The following is a 23,731-nucleotide window of genomic DNA, read 5'->3' as shown; positions in this document are numbered from 1 at the left end:
GTCTAAAGTAAAGATTTTGAAACAGGAGCTGACCTCACTGTAACACGATATATGTTATCTGAAATGGAAAGAAGATCGTAAAACCACTGTTGGTCATTGTGAAGGAATAAGACTGTTCAAAAGCAGGGAATTTCACAGCCGCACAGGAATGTAAGACGCGAGCGCTAACCACACAGTAACATGATGATCACAAATAAAGATGTCCCCAGAACAAATACAGTCCTTATTAAATGTAAATAATAAAAGTAAAAACCAGGTCCAGTGTGTTTCCTTTGGTATATGTGAGGCCAGACAAATGTTGGGTGAAATAAAAATTGCAGGTTCCTACAAAACTGCAAAAAATATATATCTGATGGGGAATTTATCAGAGTACTTGATGGGCAACACAAATATACCCTGAGAAAAAAGAAGCATATTAGCAGGTGCCCTTTCCAAGAGTTGAGGTGTTGTAACTAAAATAGTTACCATCATCAGGCGAGAACGCTGAATCAAAATATTTTGATTTTTGATTTATTAGTAGCAGAACAATCTTCCATTTAGTCTGAGTGCTGGATTTCTATTTTCCTCTGAGAGGCAAGAACTTTCCACATGTAGGGAACCTTGCTCAGAAGATGCTGGCTCTCTTCGTTCAACCTTTTTATGTAAACAAACATTTTTCAGAGATAAAGTTTAACAAATCCATACACTGAGATACTGAAGACATTCAATCTGACTTTAATACACATTTTCAAGCCCAAAATAGCCTCGATCTTTCTCACTCATTTTGTTCACAATTGTTTTGGAAATATTGATCAAATAATGATTAAATGTTGGCATTTTTACTCGTGAAATCTAAATTAAACAATTAAAAATTTATAATGAAATAAATACTGAGCAGGCTTGAGTTTAGTTATTGGTGTGGCCCTCTTATGTCTTGTGTGTTCTTATACCTTTATAAAATGAATTACTTACCCCCATCTATGGTGTATAATGGTGACAAAGTCATTGAACATACGCTACATTTTAGTCTAGGTTAAGCTTTAGAGCTGTTAGTTAGTTAGTTATCTAAAGTGTTACCTTAGATAAATCAGTATACTGACTGCGGGCATGGGCTGTTGAATGATTCTTATGTGCACATCTCATAAACATGAGAGTAACTTTTTATGCACACCTATTTCAGCTAAGAATATTTGTTCACACATATTAGTGAATTAGGCCCAAAAACCTTAGAATAGATTCAAGTGTTGCTTTTTTTGATCACTGTCATGTCAACACTGAAAACACTGAAAAAGCCTCACAGGCGAAAGAATTTTACAAACCTACTCGCTTATCCAACTCAGTGTTTTGGGGGCTTGAGCCTATTCCACATGCTGTCCCCTTTGGTGGAAGCAAACAGGAAAAGATTATAAAAAGTAAGACGGATGGCAAAAATATTATTCAATATTTACTGCAAACTATTTGAGTACTCTTTGAAGACCCTCCACAACACTGTCAAAAAAAAAAAATGCACATAGTTGTGCCACACTTGTGGTGCCTTAGCTTTATCTGGCCCAGCTGGGGAAAGTTGTTTCCTTTTTTATTTTGTAATAGTATTTTTTCAGTTCCACACAGAAGTTTTTATTGATAATAATCCTGTTTGGCTTTGTAGCCTTCTCTTATTTATTTAGCAACATCTAATATCACAGGTCTGATGCCTATAGTTAGTAGCATGTCATCTTCTGTTTAAATGTCTAATAGCAGTCACCCAACAACATTTCCTACTACCGGTTATTAAAAAAAAACAAAAAACAAAAAACAAGTAAATCATAAAAGCTAAAAAAAAAAAGGCAGAAAATAATTTAAACTTTTGTTGTAATTTTAAATCCTAGCTCTCAAACAGTATATGATTTTGGTATAAAACTATTTTGTGCGTCAGTAAGGATTTACAATTTGAATATTAATTCATCAAGATCCAATGTGTCCTTAACTTGTGTGTTGCATGAACATTGTCTTTGAACACTTAACTCGAGAACTGTGTCTATCCCAACGAACGAGTAGACAGACTGCCACTCATAACAGATAAAGTCAAGCGATCATATTTAAAAAATAATTTATACAGAAACACTTCTAGCCAACACTGAACACAATCACAAAGAAATGGACAAAGTAAATATTCCAACAGCTGAACGGGGGTGTAACTGTAAACAAAATCCTGGATTTAAAAGCTTTTGTGCAAATTAGGTTAAAGCACAGGCACAAACGTGGCAAACATGGCAGGATGCACTTCCACTTCTTGTCCTTGCACTGGGTAGTTTTATCTGACAGTTCCACAGATTAAGAACATCATGTAGATAAAGTCGGGCCTTGAGGGAGTCTTCTATCCTCCTTTTAAACGCAAGATGCAGTCAATGGCGAAGGGATCGATGGCATTTGAAACATTTATTGTAGAGACTTTAGTGTTGACAGTAAGAAACTGATGGTGCGATACAGTGATGAATCTGTGATTGGTAGTGCTGACCACTGAAGTTACAGACAAAAACAGTCCTTGTCTGCTTGAATGTGGAAATCTGAATCTGATCTGTATATTTAGGTGCTTTTACTCAGCACCATGGGAGATTGTGATGCTTTATAAAACCTATAATCAAACAACTTTCTCTGGTTACAAAAAGTCACTGTTATACCATAGTGTTGCTCTCGCCCACTTTGTCCGCATACTGAAAGAAAAGAAAGAAACCGTGTTAAGTGACAACTTGTTGGCATTCAGGACTCATGTGGAGAATGTTTGGCACAGATAAATGTAGGAGCGGCTGAACTGCAGTGTTTGCGATTATCCTGCAACACTTTAAAGTGAAGCATGCATGACCTAAAGGGACACACCACAGCTGACAAGGCACAGTCTCAAAATTTCAGGTCATTTTTATAACCTGTTTGCAACGAGGTTGTGTGCACTACTTTCTGTTTAAACAAACAAAAAAGACGAGTCTAACAAGTCTGAATACTATACTTTCAGTACATAATCGCACACAACCTGATGGTGCAGGGAAACCCTTTCGTCCACCAGGGTAAAACAGGCAGCCTAGTATATACCAAACCCACCTCCCACTAGGGGAAACTCCAAAGTGGAACAGAGTCTAGCCCCTCTCCAGGAAACACTTTTCAGAACCTGAGCTATATGTGCTGATGTGAGCCTGATGAGTATATCTAACCTGTATCTCTAACCAAAAGCACTTAGTCAGACGCCTTCCCCACAAAAGAGGTGACACTCCATGTGCCTAGAGTAGGGGTCTCAAACTCCAGTCCTTGAGGGCCGGTGTCCTCAAACGTTTCCATGTGTCCCTGTTGCAACACACCTGAATAAAATTAGTAGGTCATTAGCAAGAGTATAGAACTTGACTGCATGCTGAAATGGCAACCCCTAACCCACAGGTGTCAGACTCCAGGCCTCGAGGGCCAGTGTCCTGCAAGTTTTAGATGTGTCCTTGATCCAACACAGCTGATTTAAATGGATAAATTACCTTCTCAACATGTCTTGAAGTTCTCCAGAGGCCTGGTAATGAACTAATCAAGTGATTAGTTCATTACCAGGCCTCTGGAGAACTTATGTTGAGGAAAAGATATACGTTGAGGAGGTAATTGAGCCATTTGAATCAGCTGTGCTGGATCAAGGACACATCTAAAATGAGGACACCGGCCCTCGAGGTCTGGAACTGCCCGCCCCTGTTCTATACAGTCTTGCTAGTGACCTACTAATTGTATACAGGCGTGTTGCAACAGGGACACATGGAAAAGATTTAGGACACCAGCCCTCAAGAACTGGACTTCGAGACCCCTTCCCTAGAGCCAACGGGACCTCTGCCTTTGACTGCTGCCCAGTCCTTATTGCACTGAACCCCTACAGCACCTGCTATAGGTGGACTATTAAATACCAATGGAGAGAGAGCAGGTTAATGTCATTTAAGGAACTGACTTCCTTTTTAGATCTGAAGGCTATATCCACTTCTTTTATGCATGATACTGTTAAAAAAGAAGAAAATGTATGCACATATGCCCATAACTACAAGATTTTGTCAGGTTAGCCAACATGATAGTGGGAAATTGTGGCAGCTAATCTTCCATAGAAGCTGGCTGTTTAGCTTGTTAAAATATTCAGTGGGTCATTGCAGACCAACTTTTTAAATCCTTTTGTCTGCAGTTTGTACAATTCATATTTCACTGCATTTTGCATGGTGCAGCCTTACTGTTAAAATCCACTGGGGCCATTCTGCGTGGGATTTGCAGGTTCTCTCCGGGTACTCAAGCTTCCTATCACAGTCCAAAGACAAGCAGGTAAACTTCACTGGTGATTCTCAATTGGCTACAAGTGTGACTGTCAATGTCTCTCAGTGCTATCTCTGCAATAGGCTGGTGGCCTGTCCAGGGTCACCAGCCTGAACAGGCCACCGACTCTTGCCACTGCAACCCTGAACTGGAGAAGTAAAAGACGATGGATGGATGGATGGCTTGGCTGACTGGATGTACAACATGTCATCTTAAGATATATCAGTCTTCAGATGACATGCCTGTGGTGTGTGCCTTAAAGGTTAAAAAAACAAAAGACAATTACCTGCTCCAAAAAGATGAGACTCAAAGCGTGTTAGATAAGTTAACATGCAAAGGAAAATCGGCAGTGACTGACCACGACTGCTGATTGTCCTCAGAGCCTTACGAAGGCTTAAGAAAAAAAAAAAAAATAAAGACAGATGCTCACCTCAAAACAAAGCTTCCAACACAACAGCATGGTAGGGGTATGTTTATTAGCCACAAAGCAATGTGTAAGACAAGCTAAACACACAAAACTACATTTAATTTTCCAAACTGCTTCCATCCTAGCTGTGTATGCTGAGCTCGTGTGTATGCTAAATTGATTTTCAGTTAAATAACCATGGCATTTATTTGGGCAGTCTGGTTAATCTGTTGTGCTTGAGGTGTTTGAATATGATGATTAATGAAGAAACCATGCTGTGTTTAAACAAAAGCTGCACAGCAGGTGTGGAGCTGGGTAATACTCACTGCACTGATAAAGGGCAGGTTTAGGATGGAGCCAAGGACTGGTATTCTCCTGATAAAGCCTACAACCACTGGAAAGAAGCCCCTGGATGTGATTAAAGAAAGGAGAGTAAGACAGAGGGGAGAAGCCAAAGACAATTCATGAAAAAAAGTATTTTTTGATTATTACATTATTTGAACACGTGCATGTCTTTTTTAGTCAGAATTCTGACTTTTTTTCCCATCAGGATTATTTTTTCTCAGAATTCTGGAAAAGAAGAAAAAAAAAAAAAGACGTGCTCACTTTTCCCCCCCAGTAGCCTAATCCTCTTCCGTATGAACCAGACCAGATGACCAACTTTTATGCATAAATGTTTTTATAATGAAGATGGAAAGAATCATCCCACAGGTCGATTATTAACACCAAGTTGTTGCTAGCTCTCAAGGCTCCTCAGAACTGGGCTTGGTCTTCGTCTTTAAGCATTATCTGCATCTCTTGGTTCCATCTTAATTATCCGGTGATAATTTTGGAATTGACAGACTTTCCCTTGTCAAGTCTATTTTGAAAACATTTTCTAAACAACACTGGCTAAAATGATATCTACCACATATTAGCACTATCCTAAAAACGCCTGAACTGAAAAGCTTCAGTTGAACCAAAATGCTACAGTGAAAATACTGACAGGGACTAGAAAGAGCAAATTTCTCCTGTATTGGCTTCTTATCACTGGTTCCCTGATGAATCCAGAATCGAATTTAAAATCCTTCTCACCACATACAAGCTCTTGAATATTCAGTCCCCATCTTATCTTAATAATCTCAAAGTACCATATTAACCCAACAGAGCTCTTCACTCTCAGACTGCTCGCCTATGTGTGGCTCCTAGGATATTTAATTCAATTTCATGTATATAGTGCCAAATTGCAACAACAGTTGGCTGCGTCTGTTAATGCTCCCTCGCGTCTCCTCGTTCTCTCAATATTTCCAAAGTGTCTCCAGGTATTCCCAGTGTTCCAGGTTTTCAGTTTGTTAGGAATTTAGCTTTTACAGTGTATATATATATTTTTTTAAATGTTCATGCTTTGTTCTCAACCATAATAAATGGCTCGCCTGATCGTGACAGTAAGTCTATAGACCACAATTAATCAACCCAACCCGGTGATGTCATGTTCTGTGCAGACTCAGGATGGTGCTAAACTTGTTTTAAAGACTTTGAGCAGTTATTTCTTAAATCCAGAAATAAGACAGACAGTGCGAAATCCATGGCAGTTTTTTAAAGCATAGTACTCCATGTAGTGTTTCATGTCCACTTTAAGTCTTTAAACACACTGCAACTTTGATGAAAACAGTGCTTTCCAAAGTGCAATTTAATATATAAAATTTAGGGCTTTTCAGGACTGAGCCCAAGTTTCAATCAGATCTCTCAAGTCATCCTGCTTCTTTCATGTAAAGAATAAGTTTACTGTATCTCAGGTTTCAGTGTTTCGTGGGCTCTTTAAACAAGATAACTGTCAGTCTACTGAATCTGTTGTGTGCCTTTTGTATTCATCTTACCTGAATAAGAGAAAAAAACCATAGATCTCGAGCAAAACTCCAATAATGGGCCAGCCAATCAACACCACAAACACTCCTCCCAGGAAGAAACTGGTGGCCTTCATCTTGTGCTTCTGGAAAAAGAAGCGGAAGGTCCTCTCAAGGCCGATGACAAAGGAGAGTCCAGCAACAAAGAGAATCTGCAGAGACAAAAAAAAGAGTATTAGAGAAGGGTTCAAAACTGCAAGCACACGCAATCAAGTATCCAGTGTTGTCATTGGCATCATATAAATACCAAACAGACTGAAAGAAAGCAATTATTTGCACTAGTATGAATGAAGGAAAAAACACTGGAGTTTAATTTTATTGGTTTTAAATGATAATTGTGTAGCCAGTAGAGTTGCCACAAACCAAATGCATGCAAGCGGTTAAGAAACTTGTCCTCTGATTCAGTTTTGGGTCTGCCAGACCTCTTCCTGTTAGAGTTTGTTTCTGAGTGTCTTTTGATGTCTTTTTGAAACTATACTCACTGACACCTTGACTTTCTTTGCAATTTCTCTGTAGGAAAGACCTAAATTTTATGATGGTCTGTCTCTCTTCCATTGTTAATTGCCTTTTTCCTCACCATTTTTGTAGCAACACACTCCAACACTGCTTTTATGCAGACAGAGGGTGCTGTGAGTGATCTAGAAAAGTTGGAACACCTGTAAAAATTTGTAGCACCAGCTTTCAAGGCTTGATCCGAACAGCTTTAAATGGTTAACCCATTTTGTGTTTCCTGAAAAATGCCATCTGCAATTCTGAAATGTGCATTACTTTTTCAGTTTTGGGTAACCTTAGCTTTTTTTTTTTTTTAACCTGGCAGTTCATAACTTACCTTTGTACCTCGAATGACTTGAATTCCAATAAATAACTGGAATGTTGTTGTTCTAAACGTTTTGACTGGTAGGGTATATTTTCTGTGCTTACAGAGAATATTAGAAGGAACATTTTTAACACTGTGCAGCACTACAGAAAAATCCAAAATGCAATCCTTTTTACAAGCAGCCATATTGCTAACGACAAAAATGATGAATGTCATGATTTTGAACGTGTCAAGTCCATCTATCCAGTGTTAGAGTAAAAGCCTTCAAGCAATACTCCCGGCATGATGTATAAAAAATTCCAAGCAGGTCCTGTTTATTCTGAATTTGTTTCACGTTAGCAGGAAGAAAAGGTCTAAGAGACCTGCAGCAATAAACCATCTTAAAAGATGGTTTATTGCTGCAGCCCATGTGGCAGGACCCTCTGTCACAAAGACTGCTCAACTGGACAGTGTATCCGTACACTGCCTAACTGCCATTTACATTCAGATCTATGGGAAATATGTCATTAAATAGATTAGAAAGTATGAATTGCAGTCTGGCACATAACTGATTTAGTTTGGTAGCAAAGGCAAAGAGCAGCTCTTCCAATAATAGTCCATCATTAGTTCTATGACGACAGATATTGATATTAGTGTTACAGTGGATATTCAGAGCACTATAAAGCAAATAGAGGCCGTCAGCATCGCAAAAAGTGAGACACGCAGAAGTGAATACATTTTCAACAGCTAAAAAAAACCAAGAGATCATGCTTGAACCTTTGACCTCTATGGTGAGGTGATTGGGTGCTTCTCTTATGTTTAGCAGTAATAGCAATCCTGTGACATGAAACATTATTGTCCAAATGGGAATGGTCTTTTTCATGATAACATTACCCCCTTTCATGGGACGATTGGGCTCACTGGAAGGTTTATATGTGTTAAAATCACGTGAATCATAATTGCAGTCAGCTGAATATCTATGAGGGATTTTGGATTCAATTCAGTTTAATTTTATGTATATATAGTGCCATATCACACAAGAGTTACTTTAGGGTGCTCTATACCATAAGGTTAAGACCCTACAATGATACAGACAAGCCCCAACAATCAGATGATCCCCTATGAGCAAGCACTTTGGTGACAGTGGGAAGGAAAATTTGCCTGGGAACAGGAAGAAACCCCCAGCAGGGCGGGGCGGCCATCTGCTGCGACTGTTTGGGGCTGAGAGGAGGAAGACATGCTGTGGAAGAAAGTCAGATTTTAATAACTAATAACTAAATGGACCTAAAAAAAGGAAAGTGAAGAAGAAGCACTCAGTGCATCATGGGGAGCCTCAAAGATTTATGGTCACCTGATCCAGCCCTAACTATGCTGTTTATCAGAGACTAAAGTTTTCAGCCTAATATACATAGAGAGGTTGTCTGTCTCCCAAATCCAAACTAGGAGCTGGTTCCACAGAAGAGTGGCCTGCAAGTTCATAACTGAGACATTTTATTTTAGTTATATTTCCTGTGTAACTGAAATAATGCAAATGTGACACTGCTGAGAAAGTGAGGCACTTTGATGCTATTAATGATGCTGTTGCTATGTTTATGTGAAACTAAACACAGCTGGATCACACTAACAGATTATAATTAATAATAATTGTCACGTGTCACACAGTAATGCATCTGCGTAATCAGAAGTTGCACTTTTAGACATCCTTTGGAACAACAACAACAGGTTACTCACATTTCCAATAGCCAGAAGTGCTTTGTCAAAGAACAGGATCATCCCGAAGAAGAGGAAAAACACGCCGAAGCCTGTTAATCCCATTCCAATCTCTGAAGGACACACAAACCATCAGAGTCTGACATTTAAATCTTAAGATAACATGAAGAGATAATATTTTGTTACACGTTTTTCTACGTCGAAAGCAAACCAATTGGTTTACATCTCGTTACGGACACATTGACAGAAGCTATGCTCGGCATGTCAGAATGTAATCCTGCACATAGTCATAACTCTAACAGACTTATTTCAAATTAAAGCACACGGAAGTACTCCAATAACACATATGCAAACAAGGATGGCAGAAATATCCACAATAAGAATCACAGCAGGGCTTCCAAAGGAGCTCCGCTGCTCACGCTGAATGGTAAAGTTGTCAGAGCGCTTAATAATGTACTTGCACGTAACTCTGGTCGTTCTAGTGGCTACAGCGGATATTATCGGGGGGAAAGCTGCTGGCTATTTGTGCCACTGAATGTCATGAGAGAAAAATGAAAGGTAACTTTCTTGTACTGACAGTGCTAGTTAGCACTTTGAGCACTGCAGCTCAAACTAGGGTTAGCTCAGACAGCAGGAACCTACGGATACACTCAAAAACACAGCTCTTACTTTGGGAGTCCGTTAGAGAAATCATCTTGATAATGTAGCTGGATGAGACAGAAGCAGAACAAAAAAGCTCTTCTCAGAATAATTTTGGATGACAGCTGCCACTGCAGCAACAGCCACGTCTTCCGGAAACACACCTTCTCTCGCTGACATCTTCCGGAACAGCGTCCATGACGCATTCATCTTGGCAACTTTCGTTCATTAAGATTATAGTTAATAACATAACCTTCACTAGGACACATATACCACGTAGCTACCCTGCTCTATTATAACACAACATCTGGATTGCACATAGCAGAATATGTTGCAAAATAGTGGAACGTAACAACACATTTGCTCATCTTGAATGTACCACATTTTGCGCGCTTGTTTTAACGCCTGCGTTTGGTCTGTCAGGCAAACAATGTAGAAATGTGTAACTGCCTGATTGCTTTGTTTTCACCCAGACTTTCCAGTTTACCTATTAAACGCCGACTTCATGTATTTAAAATGTGTAATATATTAAAACTGGTTATAGTTGATAAAGGGTGTAAATCGTCCAGCAGGAGAAGGTATTTGCAGACAGCCTAGTGGATTAAGCTCGGGGCGAAAATGTCCCGAGTCTTCTCTGATGCATATGCTTCCGAGTTTCTTTTTGTCAGTCTGTCTGTTGTAGCAACTGAGTAGCTGCTCCAACGGGAAGACGTGGTCGTGGATACAGTGTTTTTTCAATGGTTAGTCGATTGAAATTTGTGCGTTTCGAAGTTTTGTCGCAGAGGCTAAATTCACCAAGAAAGTGAAAGTGAATGAATGACGGTGGTTCCTTTGAGCTAGAGGAGACTGAGTTACTGAACAGCACTCTCCAGGCTCCTGATGCTCATTACCATAACAAACTAGCAGCTAGCTACAATGCGATCAAACAGGTGCACCGCTTTAGAGTCTAGCATGTTACCTTTATTAATATTCATTATATGCACTTTATGTGCATATAAAAAAAATCTGTGACATAGTGTCTTTTACTGCATGTAGTAACCATGAGTCTTTTGGCGTTTTCACTATTTTTCTCATTTATTATTTTTTACCTATTTAATGTAATGTAATTTAATTTAATTTTACGTCCAGACCTTTGTGCTGCTGTAACAGGTTTGTGGGATTAATATTAGTCTATGCCTATTAAGCCTGGACAGCGTAATGAATTTCACGTGGCTGGCTAAGTCTCAGTAATATGGAGTAACTTTAGCTGTAGTTCTGATTCTGAATTTTTAATTACATTTAGAAGTAAATCGTCTGCTTAAGAAATTACAACATGAACGTTTCCCCGAATTTTAACACGAGTAATAAATTTTAAAAAAGAAATTACTCCAAGTACTCATTCACAGAAATAAATAGAAACAAAATGGTCTGAACACCACTGATAAAAATGCAGTCCGCTTTACATTCAGATATCTCACTGGCAAATAAAAATGAAACTTATAGATGTAGAAAGACGACCTTTTCTGTCGACTTTGTACCGTTGTTTCCGGTCATACATATTATCATACAAAATCATGAAGTTGACTGTTTTTAAAAGTTTATTTTTTATATGGTTTATGTCTGTGACAGCCTGAAAGCTGATTTCCTCCTGAGCACATCAGACTGTGAAATATGAATACAGGTAAGTATTTCTGTTTATACTTTTTAATATTTTTCCAATTAATTGTTTGCTGAGTTTTTTGTGGAGCAGTGAACAATGAACAGTACTGATATGCATACATGTGATAAAATAGCTGTGATAGCTTTTGTATTGGAGACAATGTTGTTAGCATGGCGACTGGAGACGATAACACTGCCACAACTCCAGAGGGAGGTGAAGGAATAAGATCATTAACTGCGGGGGTGTGATTCTCAGGGCTCTTGTTACTGTGTAGGTGTGAGACCTGGCTGTCTACTCTGCCCACTCTAACAACACCAGTCCACTGAGAGAACATGCTGCACATTTCTGTCTCTATGAAAGGAGCTGACGGTACATAACGTATCGCAGATATAGCCAACACAGTAATGAAAGTGCTCCTTTGGTTTTCAAGACGTCACTGTCAGTCACACTGTCATAAAGATGTTTCTTTATTTAGATTCTATTTTGGTTGAATCCTTTATGCCTTTTATTTTTAATTTAGATGACTGTGTTTTAACAAAGGCTCTCTTCCGATCTCCTTGGGTCAGCTAAAGGGTGAATGAATTAAAGCAGGTAGGACCAAAAAGTGCACCGCTAAAGATAAAATCAGACCCTGGTAGAACCAGGGTTGGGGGGAGGCGGCCATCTGCCGCGACCAGTTGGGGTGAGAGAAGGAAGGCAGGATAAAAGACATGCTGTGGAAGAGAGCCAGAGATTAATAGCAAGTATGATTCAGTGCAGAGAGGTCTTTTAACACATAGTGAGTGAGAAAGGTGACTGAAGAAGACTGAAAGTAAATGCAAAAAAGTAAAAATAAATCATTGTTACTGGTACTGACCTTTAACGCTGACTGAAAACAATTATATGGTGACAAAATGAGAACGTTATCCTCTTTTTTTCTTTTTCTTTTTTTTTTTTCTAAAAAAAAAAGTTACTGGTAATAGACAACCTAACTAGCATTTAGAGGGTAAATTTTTTTTTTTTTGGTTTTAATGACAAGGAATGATGCCAATTTGAGAAATCGAGTGGAAACTGTTTTAATATGTATTAATTTTATAACATTTTGTGAACGTAAACAGGTGGTGGCCACATTTGTCCACTAACAAGCTGAGTGGGAGGTTTTTTTTTTTTTTTCTTTTCAAAAAAGTAATGACTCATATATAATCGTAAAAGGTTAATTATTGATATACATTTAACTGCAATCATGGTTAGAAAATAAATCAGATTGCTTGTATTATTTGGTAAAAAATCATTATTTTATCCTTTTATCTCTTTGTAAATCATCAGAATGATGTGATGTAACTGGTTTTGAAAGGGTCAAAATTCTGAATTTTATGACTAGGACTGGTGCTAATTTAAAAACTCAAGTCAGACAAAGTTTCATCCATCCATCCATCCATCTTCATCCGCTTTATCCGAGGCCGGGTCGCGGGGGCAGCAGCCTAAGCAGAGAGGCCCAGACCTCCCTCTCCCCAGCCACCTCCTCCAGCTTATCCGGGGGAACACCAAGGCGTTCCCAGGCCAGCCGAGAGATATAATCTCTCCAGCGTGTCCTGGGTCTGCCCCGGGGCCTCCTCCCGATGGGACATGCCCGGAACACCTCACTCAGGAGGCATCCTTGTCAGATGCCCGAACCACCTCAGCTGGCTCCTTTCGATGTGGAGCAGCAGCGGCTCTACTCTGAGCCCCTCCCGGATGGCCGAACCTCTCACCCTATCTCTAAGGGAGAGGCCAGCCACCCTTCGGAGGAAGCTCATTTCTGCCGCTTGTATCTGCGATCTCGTTCTTTCGGTCACTACCCACAGCTCGTGGCCATAGGTGAGGGTAGGGACGTAGATCGACCGGTAAATTGAGAGCTTCGCTTTTACACTCAGCTCCCTCTTCACCACGACGGACCGGTGCAGCGTCCGCATTACTGCAGCTGCAGCCCCAATCCGTCTGTCGATCTCCGGCTCCCTTCTCCCATCACTCGCGAACAAGACCCCGAGATACTTGAACTCCTCCACTTGGGGCAGGAACTCATCCCCGACCCGGAGTGGGCACTCCACCCTTTTCCGGCTGAGAACCATGGCCTCAGATTTGGAGGTGCTGATCCTCATTCCCGCTGCTTCACACTCAGCTGCGAACCGTTCCAGTGCGAGCTGGAGGCCCCCACCCGATGAAGCCAACAGAACCACATCATCCGCAAAAAGCAGAGATGAGATTCTGAGGCCACCAAAGTGAAAGCCCTCTGCCACTTGGCTGCACCTAGAAATCCTGTCCATAAAAATTATGAACAGAACCGGTGACAAAGGGCAGCCCTGGCGGAGCCCATCACCCACCGGGAATGAGTCCGACTTATTGCCGGCAATGCGAACCAAGCTCTTGCAACGGTTGTATAGGGATCGAATGGCCCGTAGCAATGGGCCAGACACCCCATACTCCCGCAACACCTCCCACAGGACACCCCGAGGGACACGGTCGAATGCCTTCTCCAAGCCCACAAAACACATGTAGACTGGTTGGGCAAACTCCCATGCACCCTCAAGTATCCCTGAGAGGATAAAGAGCTGGTCCAGTGTTCTGCGACCAGGGCGAAAACCGCATTGTTCCTCCTGTATCCGAGGTTCGACTAGCGGACGAACTCTCCTTTCCAGCACCTTGGCATAGACTTTCCCAGGGAGGCTGAGGAGTGTGATCCCCCTGTAGTTGGAACACACCCTCCGGTCCCCCTTCTTAAAGATGGGGACCACCACCCCGGTCTGCCAGTCCAGGGGTACTGCCCCTGATCTCCACGCAACATTGTAGAGGCGTGTCAACCAGTACAGCCCTACAACGTCCAGAGCCTTCAGGTACTCGGGGCGGACCTCATCAACGCCAGGGGCTCTGCCACCAAGGAGTTGTTTAACTGCCTCAGTGACCTCGCCCCCGGAAATTGGCGGGTCATTCCCCTCATCCCCAGACTCTGCTTCCTCCTCGGAAGACGTGTCAGTGGGATTAAGGAGAAGTATTCCTTCCACCGCCTGACAATTTTCTCAGTCGATGTCAGCAGCGCTCCGCCAGCACTATACACAGTGCGGGTAGAGCACCGCTTTCCCCTCCTGAGATTCCTGACGGTTTGCCAGAATCTCTTTGAGGCAGTCCGAAAGTCTTTTTCCATGGTCTCTCCGAACTCCTCCCACACCCGAGTTTTTGCTTCAGCCACTGCCCGAGCCGCATTCCACTTGGCCTGTCGATACCTGTCGGCTGCCTCCGGAGTCCCACAGGCTAACCAAGCCCGATAGGACTCCTTCTTCAGCCTGGTGGCTCCCTTCACCTCTGGTGTCCACCATTTGGTTCGGGGATTACCACCACGGCAGGCACCAACCACCTTGCGGCCGCAGCTCAATGAAGCAGCTTCGGCATAGGAGACGCTGAACATGGTCCATTCGGACTCAATGTCTCCAGTCTCCCTCGGAATGCTGTTGAAGCTCTGCCGGAGGTGTGCGTTGAAGATCTCGCGGACTGGGGCCTCTGCTAGATGTTCCCAGCACACCCTCACTACGCGTTTAGGTGCACCGGGTCTGTCCAGCGTCCTCCCCCGCCACCTGATCCAACTCACCACCAGGTGGTGATCAGTTGACAGCTCAGCCCCTCTCTTTACCCGAGTGTCCAGAACATATGGTCGCAGGTCTGGTGATACGATTACAAAATCAATCATTTACCTACAGCCTAGAGCGTCCTGGTGTCACGTGCACTTATGGACACTCTTATGTTCGAACAAGGTGTTTGTTATGGCCAAACTGTGATTTGCACAGAAGTCCAATAACAAAACACCGCTTGGGTTCAGATCAGGGAGGCCGTTCCACCCAATCACGCCCCTCCAGGTCTCGCTGTCGTTACCCACGTGAGCATTGAAGTCTCCCAGGAGGACAACAGAGTCTCCAGGTGGAGCACCCTCCAGCACCCCCCCAGGGACTCTAAGAAGGCTGGGTACTCTGAACTGCCACTCGGCGCATAAGCGCAGATGACAGTCAGGACCCGTTCCCCGACCCTAAGGCGCAGGGAACAAACCCTCTCATCCACCGGGAAAAACCCCAACGTACTGGCAGCAAGCCAAGGGGATATTAGAATACCCACCCCAGCCCACCGCCTCTCACCAGGGGCAACTCCAGACTGAGACAGAGTCCAGCCCCTCTCCTGGAGACTGGTTCCAGAGCCCAAGCCATGCGTAGATGTGAGCCCGACTATATCTAGCCGGTACCTCTCAACCTCACGCACTAACTCAGGCTCCTTCCCCACCAGAAAGGTGACATTCCATGTCCCTATTGCCAGTCTTGGCAGCCGGGGATCAGTCTGCCAGGGCCTCCGCTCCTGGCCGCCACCCGGCACACAATGCACCCGACCCCTATGGTGCCTCCTGCGGGTGGTGGGCCTGCGGGAGGATGGGCCCATGTCTCCTCTTCGGGCTGTGCCTGGCCGTGCCCCATGGACTAAGGCCCGGCCACCAGACGCTTGCCCTCGGGCACCCTCCCCGGGCTTGGCTCCAGGGCGGAGCCCCGGTAACCCTATCCCGGGCAGGGTAAACTGTTCCCTCGATGTTCTCTTCATAAGGGTCTTCTGAATCGCTCTTTGTCTGGTCCCTCACCCAGGACCAATTTGCCATGGGAGACCCTACCAGGGGGCAAAAGCCCCCAGACAACATAGCCCCTGGGATCCCTGGGACACACAAACCCCTCCACCACGATAAGGTAGCGATTCACGGAGATATCACCTTTCTCACTCAAATATATATATATATATATATATATATATATTTATTTATTGTATTTTATGAATGTAAACAGGAGGTGGCCACTTTTGGCCATGAATAAGCTGAGTGGGAGTTTTATCAACTTTTGCTTTACGTGCACAAAAATAATAATATATGTTGTTGTTAATCGAGGACATGTCTTAAACTCTACTATTAACAATATAAGAAATCCATTAGCACTGCAAATATAGGAAATTGTCATTTTTGAGGTTGTCTTCCAACAAGGGCATTGTACAAACAAACTGGTGTTTTATGGGTTTATATTTATGAAAAGAGCTGATGTTAGTTAAAAACTTTATGCAGTAAGAATAGCAAAAGAAAACCATGCAAATAAAAAAAAATTACAGACTTAATTAGTTGGTGGCCACTTCTGGACATGCGCAAGCTGAATGGATGAGTGATTTTGAACAAACCAGAATTGATTGCCCAAGAGTAGTTATTATCTGGGCATTGCTGAACTGTTTGGGGTCCAAAGACACAACAAATAAGTGCTTGGAGCCTGCTACCAATGTTCCTGGTGTTGCTGTTTAGATATGCAGGTCGAGCTGGACTCGATCGAGGCCGAGCTGGACACAGTGGAACTGCAGCTCGCAGAGATCCTGCAGAAAAAGGCTGAGCTCACTTCTCGGAAGAATGCCCTGCTGCAGCAGCTGGAGGAGGCCTGTGACACTGCACAGCCTTTGTCTTCTTCTGCCTCAAAGGCATCTGAAGCCAAGCCAGCGATGAGCAAGCAGGAAATGCAACGATATGATGGCACAGGTACTCGACAGACAGACTAGACAACTAGTTGTAGAAATATGCCACGTCTGTGCACTGTGTTGACATGCAGTAATATCATGCTTTATAGATTTTCCATGGTCCAGCAACGTGGAGCAGCACCTGAAGGCCACATTCCATCTCTCTAACTTCAGACCTTTGCAGCTGAAAGCCATCAACCTGACCATGTCAGGCAAGGACCTGTTCCTGGTCATGCCCACAGGAAGAGGGAAGAGTCTCTGCTATCAGCTTCCTGCAATCTGTTCTAATGGTACAGTGAGACACACATGCAGAGTTTTGGAACAAAACATCTGTCCTTCCAGTTTTATGCTATTCTTCTTACGACTTATTTCTTTTACTTTTATCATTTATCAGGCTTTACACTGGTCATCACTCCACTTGTATCCCTGATGGAGGACCAGTTGATGTACCTGAAGACTATTGACGTGTCGGCAGTCATGCTCAATGCATCCAGTAGCAGAGTAAGAACTGCCTGCCATGTAGAAAAAGATTATTTGAGGATTATGCGTGTGTGCGGAAAGAAAAGAATTGCCTTTTGTAATCCACATTTTGGATACAAGTTGTAACTATGTGTTTGTTTTACTGAAAGGGTGCAGATTTTTGGAAAGGAAAAAAATCTGCTAGCCAACTGTGTTATGTGTTGTGATTCCAAAGATATAGAGTGGAAAAAAACTAGAGGTCATACCCACTCTCCCTCCAGGTAGCCTTCTTTTGTGACAGCCTGAGCCATAGCTTTTGACAGATGTACACATCTGTCAAAAATTCACACATACACATGTGTTGATAGTTTAATAGTATGTCTCATGAAAGTGAACTTGCAAATGTGTGTGTGAATGCACAGACTAGCAAAACAGAGTTTTAGGGAGGAAATAAAACTACACGTACAGGTACTATCTTCTATTCAATTCAGTAACATTTGATTTGTACAGCCACAATCACAACAATAGTTGCCTCAAGGAGCTGTGATCTTGTTTTCACTGGTTTACAAAACTAATGTGAGAGATCATCCAAAATCATTCATTCTGTATATTCCATGACTGCTGTTCATATCTGATGAGTAAACTGACTTTCTTGACAACCGCTTTTAATTTTGTATCCATGTCTTCATTTTGCTTTAAGCAACAATGAAATAACCATGGGAACTGCACTCACTGTTCACCAGTGTGTCCAAGAATCGTTTAGTGACATTACACACACTTCTGCTGTGGACAAGAAATGAAGACTGAGATGGCTTTAGGGCATCTAAACAACATGGATGGATCATCTGTAATGATCCACAACAACTGCAGAGCTTTATGTTTCTGGCACTAAACTGCAGCTTGTTTTTTGTTTCCATCATTCGCAGGAGCATGCTAAGACGGTCATGGCTGGAATGACAGATCCAAAGGCCCCCTTCAAGCTGGTGTACGTGACTCCAGAGAAAATTGCTAAGAGCAAGCTCCTAATGTCTCGTCTGGAGAAAGCCTACAAAGCAAACCTCCTGAATCGTATTGCTGTTGATGAGGTGCACTGTTGCAGCCAATGGGGTCATGACTTCAGACCAGGTGAGTATTCTGACCTCAGATCATATTTAGTAAGCACCCCCCCCCCCCCCCCCCACCCCCCCCCCGTCGCTATGATGTGCTACATACTGGTTCACCTGTGTGCTTGTCGTTCAGATTATAAGATGCTAGGCATCCTGAAGAGGCAGTTCCCCAAAGTGCCCCTCCTTGGCCTCACAGCCACAGCAACCAGTAGTGTCCTGAAAGACTGCGAGAAGATCCTGTGTGTGCCACAGGCAATCACGCTCACTGCTTCCTTCAATCGAACTAATCTCTACTATGAAGTAAGCACTGTCACTGCACTCAAAAATCCACTTAGCCAGTCAAATGTTTTAATATAAAAATATGTGTTTAGAAATGTACATTTTTACCCTAGCAACAGGCAATACCGTTGTCTGATTGGCTGGTAGTTTGCTAAGCCGCAACAGCTACGAACTCTGTGAAGAAATTGTTAATTTCTGTATATTAGATTGAAATTAGAATCCCCCACCTTTATACCTTAATACGTCTTTAACTTTCAGTATAGTCCATTGAAGGAGTGGTGGCCATCTTCAACAAATATGCTCATATTTAACTTGTAGCAAACGTGACACACCAGCTGTCAATCAATAGTATACATCCTGCCCATCCCTTCGTGATCAGTGCCCATAACACAGTTTAAAAAAATGACCTGGGGAAAAAAAAAAAAGAAAACCAAAAACAACAGATTTGTTTTTATTTTTAAATTAAAATAATTATTAGAAATTACATTGACTTTATTTAAATGGGTGACAAAGGAAACTGAAGACATTTCTGTCTATTATGCTGTCAAAGACATGTCAAGACAAACCAATGGGTGACAGCCAATATAGTATTTCCGAGTCATTCACTTTATGCTATAATGAAACATTTCTACCCTGAAATGTTTATTTATGATTTTTTTCCTAAAAATCTACATAAAAAATATTCTGGAAATAAAATCCAGTTTTGTTGTCACCGTACAGAACAGGATTTATGAGATGTCCAAAAAGCAATTTGATCTCATACAGACTGACATGCCAAGAGGTTTATGATATATCAAATGAATAGTTATTGCAAACATGAAAATGCATCAGTTTAAAATAAACAATTGATTAACAACAGTCAATACAATGTCATTGTCACATGCTTGGCAGGACAGACACCAGCATCACCGGGCGGGGATGTCACAGTAGACTTACATGAATCTCGATATCCAGTTTGAAACCAACACAAAATGATTATCCCTCATACTCAAACATAAACTGATTTATGGTGGTAGCAGGACATATGCTAAACTGTTGGAAAAATATGCTGAATAGACCACTATTGTTATTCCAAGGTATAACGTCAGTATGTACATTACATTAGCCACTGAAAAACACTTTAGTCCAAAGGTGTCGAACTCCAGACCTCGAGGGCCGGTGTCCTGCAGGTTTTAGATCCAACACAGCTGATTTAAATGGCTAAATTACCTCCTCAACGTGTCTTGAAGTTCTGGCACTGGAGTTCAACACCCCTGCTTTAGTCTGTGGACCATTGCTGATTTTAAAAGGCCAGTAAAATAAAAAAAGAAAATGCAGGATAATATAAGAAAAACAATATTTTAGATGTGGTTGGATGTTGAAAGTCTCTGAACCAATCTGTCAGTCTCTTTCTTCCCTGTGAATTTGGGACAAAATAGTGTGCTGCTTATTCACAGTCGGATCACACAGTTACTGTGTGGTGTGCTTGACATCATCTGTCTTTGAATCTACCTAATATATCAGGTGGAAGGCAAACTCTCTGAATAATGATAGAAAGATAAAAAATAAATGTGCTTATGAAGTCAGCTCTTTATCTTTTCTCAGAGTTAATAACTGTCACCTCCACTGTATAATCATTAAATAGAGCAGAGGTTCTTAACCTTTTTTACTGCGGGTCCCATTTCAGATATTAACACTGTATTGAATAAATTGATGTTACTTTTGGTTTGATTTAATAACTAAATCAAATCGACTTCATTTTAACGGTTAAAACCTTGTCAAATAAACATGATGATGACATGATACGATGTAATAATCACAAAGACATTTATTTATTATGTGTATTTGAACCTGCACATAAAAGAAAATGCCAAACAGCAAGGAAGGATTTCTGCTCCGAGCATTCAAAGAGCTTTATACAACTTGCTTTCTCACACATCAAATGTGTGAGCTGAGTATAGTTACATTAGTTATGTCTGCTAAATTGGGCTAACACTAATGTGACCAACTCTGTCAGATAACTCCAACGCTTAACACAATTTCAATCAAAATGTAGAGCTAGTATTTTTTAACATGGGACTCTATTGGTATTTTGCTGGCTTTTAAAACCAGCCTGAAGTGCCTGTAGTTTTTGGCTCCATTTTCAGCCCCTTGACTATAACTTTGGACTGTAGAAGTGCCCTTTATAGAAGTTAAGTTATACAAATTCTCAACAAGACATGGTTTGGATCATGCATTGATCTAACAACTCTTACTGACAGAAGATACTCTATGAATACACAAAGTTCGAAAAGGCTGTAGAGGAATTCTCTAGAAAAGGGGTGGTGAACTCCAGGCCTCGAGGGCCAGTGTCCTGCAGGTTTTAGATATCGCCCTATTTCAACACACCTCAATCAAATGATTAGTTCATTACCAGGCCTCTGGAGAACTTCAAGACATGTTGAGGAGGTAATTTAGCCATTTAATTCAGATCAGCTGTGTTGGATCAAGGACACATCTAAAACCTGCAGGAAACTGACCCTCGAGGCCTGGATTTCGACACCTGTGCTCTAGAAGTTAAGAGTTAGGGTTCATAAACTTCTTTTTACTATGCTCCCCATCTTCATACACACTTAACACGTGTTTCATTTCCTTCTCAGGTTCGTATAAAGGATTCTGTCAGTGAAGCATCAGTAAATGACATAGCTGCTCTGATCAAGAGTAAATACAAGGACCAATCAGGTACTATGACAAACAAGACTGCTGCATATATAAAACATTACTAATGCCATTTTTCCACTAGTGCCGACTCAATTTGATTCTCTTCTGTTTTGGTGATTTTCCATTAAAATTGAGTACATGCATGGGTTGTTATAGCAACGTGGTTTTGTATACTACACAAACAGTGAAGGACGCTGAGGCGATGGTATACCTTCTGCTCAGCCTACGGCTTACTGTTAAACTTGCGGACCATGGTATTGGTTTTTGTGTAGCCATTTCCCTCAGTGCTGGGTTTCAAAAATAGTGGTTTTGATTTTTGAGAGGGAGTCACTCTCATGACCCCAGTGACACCACTGACTGGCCAATTGGCGTCATCCAGTTTGTTCCATTTTCTGATTGTCTCAGATTGCTTGGAAGCCTTACCGAATAGGTACTAAAAAAGTACCTGGTTACCACTTATTACCACCTAATGGAAAACCCTTAAAATTGAGTTGATTTGAGCCAATCCGAGCTGAGTGGGCACTAGTGGAAAATGGCTAAAAAAGGTTAATATCCTCAATTCTGCAAAGTATTTTTAGTCATGCTAGAATAGACAATTATAATGTGAATATTTCTATACGTAATAATCATGTATGAATATTTTCTGCTTTGTTCATACATGCCACAGGAATTGTGTATGTATTCTCTCAGAAGGATGCAGAGTTGGTGTCAGCAGAACTCCAGAAAAGAGACATCTTGGCATATCCTTACCATGCAAACATGGACTCTGAGGACAAGTCCCGGGTTCACCGCAAATGGACCTCCAACAAAATTCAGGTCAGTAAAGAAACATATGCACAGCTGCATTTCTGCTGAGATTTTCTATAAGAATTGGGTCAAGATTTTCTGCTCATGGTTAATATTGCCTGGAGTGATTCCACAAAAAAATTTTAATATATTTTTTTATTTAATTGCAATAAATGGTTCAGCACATAGCTTTTAGATATTATTAAAACTAATTTTTGGATTTAAAATATTCTTCTAAAAAGGGTTTTAGTGGATTTCTGGACTTCTGTAGTGTTGTAGATGGCAGCAGCTTAAACTACAGTCAGTGCTCCCCAAAATAAATAATTAAGTCATAGCTTAAAATGTAGATTTAAATAGCATAAAAGGGGATAATAGGAATTTCCTTCGGGATTAATAAAGTATTCTGATTCTGATTAAAGGGAGAAATCAACATGGCAAAGTCAGAAAATGAACTATAAATTACAAAGGAGCTCAAGGGGGATGTGAGCATAGCTTATTTCCTGGAATATGGAACTAAGGAGGTGGTTTGCATGGAAAAAATGGAGATCAAGTAGAGTGGAAGGAGTGTTCTTTAAACAGCACTTTGGGATTTAGATTGCACTTAAAAGAAAAGCATATAATGCAATCAGAATGACACTCAAGGAAAAATGAGTTCATCATCAGACACTATCCAGGAAAACTCAGGGTGTTTTATGACTCCAGCTCCGTGATCTACAGCAGCGCATCCAAAGCCACAAACGACCTGGAAAAATGGGATTACAAAGTCCAGAGCCAGTTCCCTCTTAGCAGTCACTTTTAAATGGAGATCCTATCATTGTAGGTGGTAAACAGCTGGAAGTAATCCATGCGATGATCTGCTTGAAACACGTTGAAACTGAGAGGAGTTCATCATAATAACCAATGTACGGAAGAGGATTAGGGCCACTGGGGGGAGGGGTGGGGGGTGGGGACGTCTTTTTTTTCCATATATATATATATATATATATATATATATATATATATATATAAAATTGACACCACTTTCCTAAACAATTGAGTTTAATAGCCTGATATCAGCCTTTATCCAGGTCAAGATAACATGTAGGCTTAGGTCACAAACTCTAGAGCTAATTTGCTTAGAAAATTATTAAAAGATAGCTCATTACTCTTTTGAATACAGTAGGACTAAAATCTTTATAAGAAATATTTATTTACACTCAATAAGTGGATGTCAGTACCTCTAAAGGTCTGGGACATGCCAGAGAACGAGCAGTAATAAATCTGCAGGTCTCTTCCAAATCTTCTGGGATTGTCCAAAGCTGTCCTACTGTACAGAGGTGGTAGCAAACGTAATTTAACAATTTTTCCACAATTGGCCTTTGATTTCACTTTAATTTATCTACTTAACCTTCCATCTGGACTTGATTAAAAAAGATTGTAAATATTATATAAATAATGTGATCCGAACTAAAAATCATATCAATTTTGTTCAAAATCAGCACTGAAGTTCCCCCATACATAGAGAGGGGCAATACCTCTGATTGGAAAAAAAATTCCATTCCATGCTTG

The 23,731-nt window shown here is 41.3% G+C and overlaps 2 protein-coding genes across 5 annotated transcripts in view; one reads left to right on the top strand and one right to left on the bottom strand.

The window, feature by feature from the left end:
- Nucleotides 1-2,051: 2,051 nt before the first annotated feature.
- Nucleotides 2,052-9,971, bottom strand: golt1ba (golgi transport 1Ba). 3 transcript variants are annotated; one of them, XR_014888607.1, is made up of 6 exons: nt 9,740-9,970; nt 9,092-9,183; nt 6,538-6,716; nt 5,008-5,089; nt 4,197-4,260; nt 2,052-2,672 (listed from the first exon to the last, which is right to left on the bottom strand). XR_014888607.1 is itself a non-coding variant. In XM_085247280.1 (6 exons), the coding sequence occupies exons 1-5, from the start codon at nt 9,762-9,764 to the stop codon at nt 4,660-4,662; spliced, it is 387 nt and encodes a 128-aa protein (XP_085103406.1). In that variant the 5' UTR covers nt 9,765-9,971; the 3' UTR covers nt 2,052-2,672; nt 4,634-4,659. The 3 variants fall into 3 exon arrangements, 2 of the variants coding, with proteins under 2 accessions (XP_085103406.1, XP_085103405.1); XM_085247280.1 differs by lacking the exon at nt 4,197-4,260 and adding an exon at nt 4,634-4,668 and having other exon boundaries at nt 9,740-9,971; XM_085247279.1 differs by lacking the exon at nt 4,197-4,260 and having other exon boundaries at nt 9,740-9,932.
- A 356-nt stretch (nt 9,972-10,327) lies between these two features.
- The window catches only part of recql (RecQ helicase-like), a 21,627-nt gene continuing 8,223 nt past the window's right edge, over nt 10,328-23,731 (top strand). For both annotated transcript variants that reach the window (XM_085246402.1, XM_085246403.1), the window contains exons 1-9: nt 10,328-10,449; nt 11,318-11,369; nt 16,669-16,896; nt 16,985-17,164; nt 17,269-17,375; nt 18,260-18,458; nt 18,573-18,739; nt 21,337-21,418; nt 22,065-22,213. In XM_085246402.1, coding sequence (XP_085102528.1) covers nt 11,360-11,369; nt 16,669-16,896; nt 16,985-17,164; nt 17,269-17,375; nt 18,260-18,458; nt 18,573-18,739; nt 21,337-21,418; nt 22,065-22,213 — 1,122 coding nt within the window. In that variant the 5' untranslated portion in view covers nt 10,328-10,449; nt 11,318-11,359. The remainder of the gene's footprint in view (nt 10,450-11,317; nt 11,370-16,668; nt 16,897-16,984; nt 17,165-17,268; nt 17,376-18,259; nt 18,459-18,572; nt 18,740-21,336; nt 21,419-22,064; nt 22,214-23,731) is intronic.

This window comes from Mchenga conophoros, linkage group LG15 (assembly GCF_057382185.1).
Source record: "Mchenga conophoros isolate Kocher_MC1m ecotype Shallow Benthic linkage group LG15, M_conophoros_male_GT1.1, whole genome shotgun sequence".
Taxonomy (NCBI): Eukaryota; Metazoa; Chordata; class Actinopteri; order Cichliformes; family Cichlidae; genus Mchenga; species Mchenga conophoros.
This window is presented reverse-complemented; position numbering and strand designations above follow the sequence as displayed.